General features: G+C 39.9%; 1 protein-coding gene across 1 annotated transcript in view; it reads left to right on the top strand.

The window, feature by feature from the left end:
* The window catches only part of IGFBP4 (insulin like growth factor binding protein 4), a 36395-nt gene extending 23324 nt beyond the window's left edge, over positions 1-13071 (top strand). The window contains exons 2-4 of the mRNA XM_072111424.1: positions 9829-9986; positions 10158-10286; positions 11370-13071. Coding sequence (XP_071967525.1) covers positions 9829-9986; positions 10158-10286; positions 11370-11504 — 422 coding nt within the window. The 3' untranslated portion in view covers positions 11505-13071. The remainder of the gene's footprint in view (positions 1-9828; positions 9987-10157; positions 10287-11369) is intronic.
* The last annotated feature ends 721 nt before the right edge of the window (positions 13072-13792 follow it).

The raw sequence follows: 13792 nt of genomic DNA, 5'->3' as shown, positions 1-13792 counted from the left end.
GGCCCAGGATTGTCTATGAAATACATCGGCACAAGGCTACAATTAAGAAATTATAATGGATAAAGTTTCCTTAACATTTTAGTAACAAAAATCCTCGAGAGGCCAGCAATGAAAACGTTAAAGGTTTACAAACCAGAGCAGATTTACTTTGGCACGCTACCATAGCCACAGGGTTTAATGAGCTGAGAGAAATCCCCTCACCTACCTCTCCACACCATATAGCACCTCCTAAATCCTCACCTGTTTTCTTAAAAAGTCCTGAAGAATTTCTCCATAATTAGATGGATTTTAGGGCTCTAACATCTGTACATTGTACACGGCATATGGCATCCAGAAGCCTCCAGACAATATATGGGTTTTACCAATACACACTAAAAATAGTGGAGATATAGGGAGAAGTTATATGGAGTAATAGGAGGAGATATAGGGAGAGGTTATATGGAGTAATAGGAGGAGATATAGGGAGATGTTATATGGAATAATCGGAGATATAGGGAGAGGTTATATGGAGTAATAGGAGGAGATATAGGGAGATGTTATATGGCATAATAGGAGGAGATATAGGGAGATGTTATATGGAGTAATAGGAGGAGATATAGGGAGATGTTATATGGAGTAATAGGAGGAGATATAGGGAGATGTTATATGGAGTAATAGGAGGAGATATAGGGGGATGTTATATAGAGTAATAGGAGGAGATATAGGGAGATGTTATATGGAGTAATAGGAGGAGATATAGGGAGAGGTTATATGGAGTAATAGGAGGAGATATAGGGAGATGTTATATGGAGTAATAGGAGGAGATATAGGGGGATGTTATATGGAGTAATAGGAGGAGATATAGGGAGATGTTATATGGAGTAATAGGAGGAGATATAGGGAGAGGTTATATGGAGTAATAGGAGGAGATATAGGGAGAGGGTATATGGAGTATTAGTAGATGTATGGAGAAGTTATATGGAGTAATAGGAGGAGATATAGAGAGATGTTATATGGAGTAATAGGAGGAGATATAGGGAGATGTTATAGGGAGTAATAGGAGGAGATATAGGGAGAGGTTATATGGAGTAATATGAGGTGATATAGGGAGATATTATATGGAGTAATAGGAGGAGATATAGGGAGATGTTATATGGAGTAATAGGAGGAGATATCGGGAGATGTTATATGGAGTAATAGGAGGAGATATCGGGAGATGTTATATGGAGTAATAGGAGGAGATATAGGGAGATTTTATATGGAGTAATAGGAGGAGATATAGGGAGATGTTATATGGAGTAATAGGAGGAGATATGGGGAGATGTTATATGGAGTAATAGGAGGAGATATAGGGAGATGTTATATGGAGTAATAGGGGGAGATATAGGGAGATGTTATATGGAGTAATAGGAGGAGATATAGGGAGATGTTATATGGAGTAATAGGAGGAGATATCGGGAGATGTTATATGGAGTAATAGGAGGAGTTATAGGGAGATGTTATATGGAGTAATAGGAGGAGATATAGGGATATGTTATATGGAGTAATAGGAGGAGATATAGGGAGATGTTATATGGAGTAATAGGAGGAGATATATGGTGTAATAGGTAGAGCTATAAGGAAAGGATACATTTATTAACCTGAGATGGAGAACAAGGTATTGTCAGAGATTATATTCTCTGTGATTGTTTTTTTCTATTTCTCACTTTCACAAATATATTTTAACTATAGAGAGTGGTATAACAGAAAGTTTCCAGATATTACTATTTAGATGGATTTAAGGAAGGTGAGGGTGCAAGCCATCAGTAATGCTGTAGAGAAGTAAAGAAATGTCCGTCTAATACTTCCACTTGGTAGGAGGAGGAAGAAGGAGAACGTCTAAAAACCTTTCAGCAGCTGGAGGCTGAGCAGCAAAGAGAGCTGGACACTCGCCACACATTCCTCGAGTTTAAAGCAATAAAGCTCCGGCAGGGAGTAATCTGCAAGGATTTCCTGGATATCAGAAGAAAAAGCACGTGGGTTACGCTTCCATCACCTGCAAGTAAAGTGCCACAAGTGGGAAGATAAAGTGCATGGAAATCTTAGGAAATGGAGAGAGACTTATAAAGACTGAGGTTGAATGAAAGACAATTAAAGGAACATGTCATAAGGGGCTCGTAGTCTGGAAGGACAAAGTGGTCAGGGAACAAGAAGTCACTCTGCTTCGAGCAAGTTATTTAGAAACAGGGCCATAGGCCCAATGTTTTACCTCTGGTAAAGGAAAGGCTGCATATAAACGTATATAAAGTCCTGTATATAATGGAAAAAATGCTGTAGTGGTATCCAAAAATAAGCATGATAAAGGTAGAATAATAAAAGACATTAAAAAGGCAGAAAATTAGATCAGGTTGATGATATACATTTGAGTTTAGATAATACCGATTCCTCAAACAAGTTCATAAGATGAAGGGGATTGGGAAAAAATGGTCCAGGAGCCGATATCCACCAGGTGTCGCTGCTGCGCTGAGGTCCGCCGAGGTCTCCCGGAGTTCACCATCTTCTTCCTGGTGCATGTAAAGTGACACAATTTTTTTTTAAAATACTGCAGTTTTCCCGAATCCGTCGGGTTTTCCGATGGCCACGCCCCCCGTTTTCTATCGCGTGAAAGTCGGCACCAATGCACCAAAATCCAATCGCGTGCACCAAAATCCCAGGGCAATTAAGCGCAAATTGGAAATCGTCGGGAAACCCGACGAAAGTTAGCGATTCGGGTCCTTAGTAAATGAGCCCCTATATATGCAGTTTGACAGTGGAGTGTGCAGGGGGCGCCAGATTAATAAATTTTGGCGACTGTTCTTCATGATTCTGGTGCCCCCTGCACTGCTCTGGAAGTGTGCACCATTTTTATTACACCTTGTTCATTATGAAGAATTGTGGCGCATGTCGGACAGAATTGTGGGTCACGGTACCACTAAGCACTAACTCGCCCCTTTTGGTGCACATTTTTCTGTCTTGTCGGTGCACAGTGCAGCCGCGACACAAACCTGGTGCAAACACTTTAATAAATGTGGGCCAATAAGCTGTTCAGTGCTTGTTCAAAGAGGATTTTTTGAGTACCTTCAGAAACTCCAACTCTTTGCATCCTTTAATAGATTCTGATCCACTTATTCCAGTTCTCACCATTTCTAAACAATAATTTCTACAATTTTTAAACAATCAATATCCATTTATCCGGCTCTTTCTTTCAGATAAGCGCTGCCAGACTTTCCTCCTAAGAGCACGACCATTTACATGGTCATAATCAGTGAAGTGGCACCTTTTAACGGATGCAGAGAGTTGGGGAAGTTAGTGAAAAGTCCTCTTTAAAGGAAATCTACCATTTGATTTCATGCATTATGAAGCAAACATACCTTTAGAATGTTGTAGCTACACTGATGCAGAAACAAATCTTGTTTAATCCCTAAAACGAAGCGGCTTTGCTGAGAAAACTATTATAAAATTATGATAACAAGGCTCTGTTGCTCCTGTGGCTGGCCCAGCTCTTCTCCTCCTCATTAAGTATGCACTGCTCAAGAGAATGATTCAATCACTGTGTTGTGCCTGAAGTAATTCATGGCTGCACCATCCCCCAGCTACTGTGAATGAGTCATCCAGCTCAAGTTGAGTAGTCCTGTCTGGACAGTTCAGGAAGCTCCACTGTAATGTGTTTATGTATATTATCCAGGAGCACCCAGCTTTCCCAAGGTCCTGAATGTTAAAATAGTTTTTTCAGCAAAACTACTCAGCTCAGGGATTAAACAAGATATGTTTCTGCATCAGTGTAGCTACAGCATTCTCAATGTATGTGTGGTTCATAATGCATGAAATCAAATGGTAGATTTTCCTTAAGCAGGCATTGATTGCCAAATTTTCTTGTTAATTCAAGCTCATTTTAGTTCTTAGTCTGCCCCCGTAAAAGGAGCCTTTAGGCGTAATAAAATGTTTTTCACATATTAGTATCAGGTATTAGTTACTTTGATTAAGAATGGTGGAGACTAGTAGAAAAATTCACAGGAACCAAAAAGAGTTGGTGGAGGTGCTGAAAGGTTCTCTTTGAATAGTGATTATTAGCACAATTGTTGCAATTGCATTCCAAATTTACAAACAGAAATTTGCTGTCAACAACAATGATATTTTGACTAGCCTAAAAATGTTATCTGCCAACAAATTAGCATTTGATTGTAGGACTTTTACACCGATCTGTTCTACAGATTCTTCTGCACCCAGTTACTCTGTGTATAAGGGCCCTTGAGAGTTTATTGAAGTTTTAAAATTAGTTACCAGACTGCGGTATTTTAAGTAGAAAAGAAAAAAGTATACTCTCCTTGTAGTAGACCCGTAGTTACATTGCTGGTGCTGTTATCAGGATTAGAAAAACAGGAGCAGCAGTGATGGAACCTGGCTTATTATTATAGACTCCTTCAACAACCCACTAAACAGCGGTACCTGCAGCTGCTTTCCCTCTGAAGTGGCCATGATGCAGTAGTGCAGCTCTGTTGCCATAGGATGCCAAGGTTGCCAATATAATATTAATGGTGTGGATGCTGTTATTGATGTTCTAATGATACTTTTAATCTATGAATAGGTCAAAAATACCTTATGCTTTAACAACCAATGAAAGACTTCTCTGGTTTTGAAGTGATTTGTTTCAAATATTGTGTAAATTGTAAAGGAAAAAAAAAAAGCTGAGTTTGGGATTGTACATAGATTGGTGGATGTAAAGAGCAGCAAATGGAAATATTAACCAAGTAGAACCAAGTACCTATGTGCCCACTATTAAAATAAAAACTTTTATACTTACCTTGTTCAGGTGCTCCCCGTGCCTGCGCCGTTGCCTAGTTCTGCACCCCTGCTTTACTGCATATTTCCATGGTTACTGCGTATCCGCAATCAAGCTTGGGTGCACACCCCACTTCAATGAAGTACTGCGCAGGTGTGGAGAGCAGAAGAGATGAGTCCGATGCACCTCATCGGACTCATCTCTAGGTAAGTATTAAGGTTTCTTTCTTTAGATAGTGTCCAAAGAGGGTCTTGGTGACTGGTGATTTGGGACACTAAACCACCGGTCCATTAGGACCTATGGGTGGTTTAGTGTCCCAAATCGCCCTGACAAGACCTCTTTAAGATTCTGTTCCAATTACATTTTCCTGATGTGAAAAAAATATTTTAAGACTATACAAACTTAAAGAAAAACTCTTAAGAAAAATCTGTAACCTTCTGTACAGTCAACCAGCAGCCAAAACGTTAAAATTCCTTACATCCTCCCCTGTTGCCCATAAAGAAGGAAAATCACTTGCCAATCTGGCCCGGCTCCAGCCTGCTTTCTGAGATTACCATCTTGGATGGATGTCACGGCAGCTATGCTCGAGAGAAATACACATGGACCAGCCAGCACCTTCTAGAGTGGCTGTCAAACTTTCCATGAGCTCATAAGAGAACTGGGGCTGCAAAAAGGCAGAAAGCAGACAGTGTGGTGGGGGAGAGTATGGGAGCCAGGGGTGACCCCATTAACACCTTGGACCTAACACTGGGGTTTGCACAGCAGCTTTGATGTTGTTTTACTAGTAAATTTGCCAAAAGCAGCAACTCCCCAAAGCGTTAACACTTTTCCTGGCTCCTTTCTGTCTGTGTCAGTGTGTATCAGGCTGCACATCCCTTAACTCGCTGCAGTCTTTGCCATCCTGCATTAGAGGAGCAGAAAATAACGTCTCATTTTACCATACAAAATACCCAAAAGATCAAGATAAGAATCAGATATAGCTCTTGACATAATATATTCACACTGATCAGGGATAGGATACTACGCAGCTACATAATTACTCACACAGAGAGCCGTGTTCTGACACCTTCCTATTATATTCCTATAAAGAACTAAGTTAAAGGGCTACCAGCTAAATAAAGACTGTGCGACGGAGCCCACAAACTACAAAATCTACATAAATAGCTAAGCGCAAAGCTAAACAATCAAAAATTCACATTACCGCTCCTTACCTCCGTCAAAAATGTAAAGAATGGTGGTTTAACGTATCAATTAAAGAATCCCATTGCCATCAATGTAAATTTAATGTCATCCGTTATGTTTCGTTTAGGCGGGAATCCGATATCCATTCATTTTTTGGAATGAAAAAAATGACGGTGGCTGCTGTTCTTTTCCTCCGTTTACATAGATAACGGATACTTTCCTGATTGAACATAAATGATGACATAAACTTTACATTGATGTCAATGAGATTTTTAACTATTATGTTAAACCTCTGTTCTTTACCTTTTTTTTAACGGAGGTGAGGAACGGTGGTAAGGAACGCACATCTGAACAGTAGTGTGAACTTAGTCTAATTCAGGGCTCCAAAGCAGGCTTCTGAATTAAGAATTATATACATATACATACAGTTCTTCACTCATACACACACTTTTGTACACTGTTTTGTTACAAAGATTTATATACTCATGCGCAGTGCCATATACAGATGTACAGCATATATACACATATAGGGGGATATTTATCTGGACCTCTGTGCACCGCCAGTGGCACAGAGGCCCTGAAATAATCGCAAATGCTAGCTTATTGCTAGCTTTTGCGATTATTTGCCCCGATCCTCCACCTTCACGCCAGTGGGGCGTGAAGGGGCGTGAAGGGGGGGGGGGGCGCGGCCAGCCAAACGGAGCAGCACGAGCGCCAGCGTATGATAAATATCCCCCATTCAGTATATACACACCATACACTAAATACACATCACAGGTACACACAGATATACACCATATATGGATTACATATGTTATATTCATATTATGCTGTTCAATGTGCATCAAAATATGTATATAATGCTGCACATTCTCCATTCTTTAGTGTGTCAGGTTGCATGATGGGGCCCTCTGACACTGGGGGCCCAATAGCAGCTGCTATGGCTTCTAGCACTGTAGTTATGCCCCTTCTCTCCGGTTCTTCTACCTTAGAAACACTTCATAATACTTGTTGTTTTGAGGATACTGTGACCTAGTGTCAAACACTAAACATTATTTGGCCAATGTTGACACTCAGATCCCTACAGCTGCCCATTACACTAAGGAGTATTCCCACCTCACTCATTATAGTTAATTCAATCCCTAACCCATTTCTTCGATGCATTGTTATTTTAAAAACATATAATATACTGTAAGTGTGGCCTACCTGCCCCTTAGCACCAATCCTGTGTGACACTACATATGGCCTTGCAGGCGCATGGAGAGAGACTTCCTGGCTTTTGAATCCACCAGGAAAATGTGAACGTGTATAACTAGCACAATTCATGTATTCCCGACTAACTCTACGACAGAAAGCCGGCATAGATAAAGAGAAGTGTTTTTTACCTCTCTTCTCTTCATCTAGTAGTGCCGGCTAGCTGCAGTACACAGCTGTGCCACAGCAAAGCTTGGACAATCTATGAAGCGGCTGTGCACGCTTGGCAGCCGTCCTGATCTAGCAAGCGAGGTGACGAGGAATATGTGAACTGCGCTAGATATGGGCATATTCACAGTGGGTTCAGAGGCCAGCAAACCTCTTTCCATACACCTGCACGCCCAATGCTGCTGATGAGTGCCGGTGGTCGCATCTAGTGTCAACACAGGGCGGTGGCTAAGGGGCAGATAAGCCTCATTTACATTATCTTATTAGCATATAGGTAATTTTTTTTCATAATATCAAAGAATTGAAGAAATTTTGGGGGGTTAGGGATTGAATAAACTATATTAAATGAGGTGGGGGTACCCCTTTAAGAACACCCAAGTAAAAGACAACCCCCAGTTACAAATGTACCTTTCTGTCCACTGTGACAGCTTTGGGAGAAGCTTTCTGGATGCTGGTAATTTACTGAACTTTATTCTCGGGCTGCAATAATCAACTGTAAGGCTTCTGCAATGAACCTTTATTGTTAATGCTTTATCCCAAATTTTCCCTATCTTCTCCGCAACCTGCCTGTAATCCCATTTTTATCTTGCTTGAAAGTTGAAGGAACTATGGTGGGTATTTATCAAGGCTTCTACTGCCAGTTCCCTCTTACATCACCTCTACTCCAAGTTGGCGGGCGCGGGCACGTTGACATACTAGCTATAGCCTGTTCTAGGTTATAGGGCAGTTCTACATCAGACAGGACCTGCTCTGCATCAATAGGCCTTATTAACATCAAGCTCAGGCACACGATGTGCCAGCATTTGATAGATCCCCCCTATGTTTATGTAAATGATCACATATCAATATTTACTATACTATTAATAAAAATCTTTTTTGCATGGAATATACTGCAGGAAAATCATAGACATCCCTCTAGTCAGATGCAGGATTGCAGTCGTTGTCCAGTAGGTTGTTCTGCCCCCTAGCTGCTGATGAATGAAATAATCTCAATAACGGTTTAAATTTGCTCAAATCAGACAGAAAGTCGAAAAAACGTAGAATACCTTGATAGAAGTAAGTCAGTTTTCACAATTTATATTCTAGAGCTCCATTTACATCATAAAGTGGGATTCCTAGAGAGACGCTCTCTGAGTTAATTACGGAGATGTGGATCTTCTGTTGCCAGCGACAGGTCATTTGGAGCAGATCTGCTTGGCAAAATCAATCCTAATAGTATAGAACTGGAATGTGCTGGAAACACTATTGGCTTAACCCTGTGATTACTACAATCATTGTGTTCCTATGCTCGTCCTTAAAGTGCAGAATATGACAATGGGAGAGACTCTTTAGGTTTACATGATTTGGAACTGGATTTTAGCAATAAATTAGAGTAAATCCTGGCAGAGCTCCTAGAAAAGATGATGAAGTCTTGATTAACTCTTTTTTATTTAGAAATCATGGAATCATAAACTTGACATTAACCAATATATCACATGGTTCAGTTCCTCATCCTCTACAATATACTACTTTTATATAGAGCAACAGAAAGCACATGAAAGGTTTAAACACAGGTACTACAGTATTTTTCGGACTATAAGGCGCACCAGAGTATAAGGCGCACCATCAATAAATGCCGGCTAAAACGTCTAGGTTCATATATAAGGCACATCAGAGTATAAGGCGCACCTGATTATAAGGATAAATGACCAGCAGGTGGCAGACCTATGCACAGTTCAAGGCAGCTGTTGTCTGTAAATAAGGTTCATATATAAGGCGCACTGGACTATAAGGCGCACCTTTGATTTCTGAGAAAATCAATGGATTTTTAGTGCGGTTTAAAGTCCGAAAAATGCGTTATGTAAAAATGATCATGTACGGTAAGTTTAGTCTTAAACCATATCTACCATCAAAATATAAACCAGGGAAATAAAGTTTCACGGTTATTGTGATAATATTTTTATATCTGTTAACCATGGTCTTATTTGTTAACCATGGTCTTTCTTCTAAAACCAACTTTGACAATTATGCTAAGGAGCCTGAGGGGCTCTGGGGTGTTTCCAGAGCCCCTCATGATGTATTTTCACTGGTTGTTACAATAAGCAGAACATGTCTTCCCCTCCCCTGCTCTCTCCCTCCTCACGCTTCCTGTGTAATTTAGCAGCAGCAGGAAGTGCAGGGGGAGGGGAGACCTGATTTGCTCATTGTAACAGAATTTGAAAAGACATGACTGCGGGGCTCTGGAAATACCCCCAGAGCCCCTCATGCTCATTAGCATAATTGTAAAAGTTAAGAAGAAATCCAGAGTGTCCCTGGCTAATCATGATTTATTTTGATGGTAGATTTCCTTTAAATTTTTTTTTTTATTTATTTCTCTTTATCGTAATCTAGCTAATATTGCATATCCTTAGAGATAGACAGTTTTTTGGCCAAAATGAGATCTAGTTAATCTATGTATGTTTCTTTAGCTGAAGTTGACCACCCAAATATCAACTTAAATCCTTGTGCAACAAATGACAAGACCTGCATCCAAAAGGAGATGGCGAAAGCAAACCGCAATGCGGCACACAGAATGAAGAAGCATTCAATGAACCAAAAACCAGTCAACAATCTACCGGTCCAAATGGTAAGAATTCTGAATAATGTTACCAATGCGGCTAACTGGACTTGACTTTTGTAAAAAGCGCTTTACACCTTTTCACCAGTTGTATGTGATGTGGTAATGAAAGCCTGTTCATTGAGTTAATGTCCCCTTGTTATGCTGGTGGTGTTCAAACTAAATTGTTGTTCTTCCTAGGGATCATGCCACCTGGAGTTGACCATAGCATTAGACAGACTGGCATCTCTAAGGATCAAGACTCAGGAGGATTTTCTAAATTATCCAATTCCAAATTGTGACCGGGATGGAAACTTCAACCCTAAGCAGGTATATTGCTCATGCATCATGCAATGATAATGATAGTTTGTGATTAACTACCTTTTGGACATGTCACTTAAAACCAATTAAGGCAAAGTCCTGGTGCAGACCAACAAAAAGCAGTAAATTGTGAGTCTTAGTAGAGGCAATGGCAACTTGAGTCCTCCCTTGACCTGATGATCGATGGTGATTTGTACAAATCAGACAAGTAAAGAAATAATCATAGAGAATAAATATCATGTTAAAACCCTACTGATCCAGAAAATAAAAGGGCCACAACTGTAGTTTAGCAATTTGTCTCTTTCAGAGTTTTTCAACTCAACAACTATACAATTATAGCCATTAGCCAATAGCTAAGAGCACTACTGTCCAGAGACCATGGAGGAGACACAGTGCCAATACATTGCTTACGCATGGCAGTTGTTGGCTGAGGGTGTTCTTACTGAAATAATTTTCTAGATGTCCAACAATGGGTAAAGATTCCATTTAAATCAATCTAAATTGATCATTAAAGGCATGAAGGATTGTAAACTAAGCGCACTTTCATGCTGGTATGTGTAGAATATGCTTATTTCTTCTACTTATGTCCTTGTTTTTACAAAAAATTAGGCTAAAAAGCCCAAGGGGCTGCAGGGCTCCATAACCGTTAATTGAACCGAGAGCCCCTCAGGCTCATTTGCATGCTTTTTAACCTTTATTTGCAACTAATAGAAAGAAAGGGCTTTTTTAAGCCCTTGTTATGCATAAAAAGGTTAAAAAAGAGTGGATCCTAAAAAAAACAGTGGATCATTTCAGAGAGGGCACGTACCAGCATGTAAGTGTGCTTGGTTTGCAATTGTTCATCTTGGTGGTAGATTTCCTTTAAAATCTTTATTAATAGTTTTTAATTAGTTAGTGCTTAACTTTCATTAATACCCATAAACAGAGGAAAATCCACATTTTATGACATTTTTTGATCTTTTAGAACCATTTTAGAAGTCATATTGTTCAGAAGATGATAAAAATATAGCTATATCTAGAACCAAAGCAGAATTCATAGGTAACCATACACATTTTACTCATGAACTGACCTGAATCTCGCTTGTCTCATAGTGTCATCCAGCGCTTGATGGACAACGTGGTAAATGTTGGTGTGTTGATCGGAGAACTGGAGTCGCGCTGCCTGCGCCCTATGACCCTAATCATGACCCGGACTGTCAATTGACCTTGGAGCACATTAGAAAATAGGGCCCATGGAAGTTTCCTACTTGAAATCCACCTCTCTCACATTATTCTGATAAAAAGATCTGGTAATATGTGGCAGCACATGGAATCTTCTTCACGTTGAATCTAAAGAGACTACATCACTACATTCTATGCCTGAGGAACATACAACTTTTTAAGGAAACAATCCAGAAGAGTTGAAGTTAACATGCTATAAGGGTTACATTTTTAGGTGGTTTGGGCGTGTAAGGAAAAGACATTTTATGGGCTCTTCTATTTAATAATCATAGTTACGGAGGAACCTTTGGAGTCAAGTAGGAGAAATAGAGTTTATAGCATTTAAACAATTTAGCTCAAGCAACATAGATTACTTTTATTTAGGGGCTTACAATGAGCAATTTTGCAGTTGTATAGAAGACTTGTGGAAATACAGAATGTGTAGTATGATGAATTGTGTTATGTATTTGATCCGGTAGTTTGAAACCCAAATTATGAGAAATTGTAAGACACGCCTAATGCCTAAAGATGTCCCAAAACAGACTAAGAACACTTCTTTACTCAAATCTGCATATGTCATACTTGACTTAAATTCAGCTTCATGAAGAGTGCCACCGTAATAGGGATCAGATTTAACTGTAGCAAAATTTGCAGAGCTGCGGAGGATGAGCAATCAGCGGTAACAATGTCTATATTATTACCTTAATAAATGATGACCCAAAAGGCTCTAATTTACTGGGATTCACAACTCTGCTTTTTGTATGCAGAGATCCATTCCAGATCCTATCTCAGTATGATTAAACATGGTCAGTTGTTAAAATATTCACAAATGTTTTTATTAGTTTTTGGGCCCAAAATCTTTCTTTATCTTTATGGGGTTGGAGTTCTGTTTTTACTGATTTACAAATCTAAGGTAAAACACATAACATTGCAGTAGGAGACCATTGCTACCTTTTTCCTACTGTAGCTCCCTCTAGTGGTTACCACAGCCTGACAGAATGGGGCAGATTTACTTACCCGGTCGATGCGCGATCCAGCGGCGCGTTCTCTGCGCTGGATTCGGGTCTGGCCGGGATTTATTAAGGCAGTTCCTACGATGTCCACCAGGTGGCGCTGCTGCGCTGAAGTTCCCCGGAAAGCACTGGAATACACCGAGCCGGGCTGAGTGAAGGTAAGTGCAAGCTCCGCAACACATTTTTTAAAAAAAATGCGTTGGTTTTTCAGAATCCGTCGGGTTTTCGTTCGTCCACGCCCCCTGATTTCCGTCGCGTGCATGCCAGCGCTGATGCGGCACAATCTGATCGCGTGCGCCAAAATCCCGGGGCAATTCAGGGGAAATCGGCGCAGATCGGAAATATTCAGGTAACACGTCGGGAAACCGCGAATCGGGCCCTTAGTAAATGACCCCCATTATGTCTTTTGATAACAACAGACATATGTTCTAAAACTGCACAGAATTTCTTAGCATTAAATACATTAATTGCAATTCCAAGATGGCCATTGGTTATAGAACCACACCATTACAACACCTCTGCTCACTGTTCTTTATGTTTACATACAATTTGGAAGTTGTATCCCTTTTATTATGGATGCGCTCATCCACTTTCCTGAGATATTATATAAAACACATTTTAACCTTATTAGGGAGTGAGGAGATGTTCTTAAATGCAACAAATAGAAAGGGCTATTAAACTAGTACCTAGTGCAATAATAAGATAATAAGCTCTTATCACAATTTTTTATTTTTTAACTTGATGTATAGATCAGGACAGTAGCCAGCAGTAATTTAATGGTGCTTACTAAAGAAGAGTTGCTCTGTTGTGATCAATTTTTTATTCCAGAATGATTTCATCCAGTGGGTGAATTGACTCTAAAAGTTTCTGATTTTGGTTGACTTAACAAAATGCAGTCCAATAATTCTTTTCTCTATTGCTTAGATAAGAAACGTATTTCTCATGGTAGACTGTCCAAACTTACTTGGCCGATGCATTTTATATTATCAGGAACAGGTTTTGGTAACTTCGGTAACCGCACGATGCGCCCATGAAGAAGTTACAAAAATTTCCTAATGAGCTGGAGGCACTGTGGCCTACTTCATTGCAGCGCCTCTTGGCTCTGAAGACTAATTTAATATGTACGCCCCACTCTAAAGTTGAGCCTCCTCAACTGTGGTTACTGAAGTTACAAAAACCTGTTTGTGATAATATAAAATGGATCAGCCAAGTAAGAAATTCTTATGGTAGATGTTCTTTGAAGCTTACTTGAAGGGGTTTTCCATGAAAGAAAGTTCTCAAATTTTAATCCCCTAGTGATGT

This window comes from Engystomops pustulosus, chromosome 6, assembly GCF_040894005.1.
Source record: "Engystomops pustulosus chromosome 6, aEngPut4.maternal, whole genome shotgun sequence".
Lineage (NCBI taxonomy): Eukaryota > Metazoa > Chordata > Amphibia > Anura > Leptodactylidae > Engystomops > Engystomops pustulosus.
Note: the sequence above shows the minus strand (reverse complement) of the source record. Positions and strands in the feature narration are given on the sequence as shown.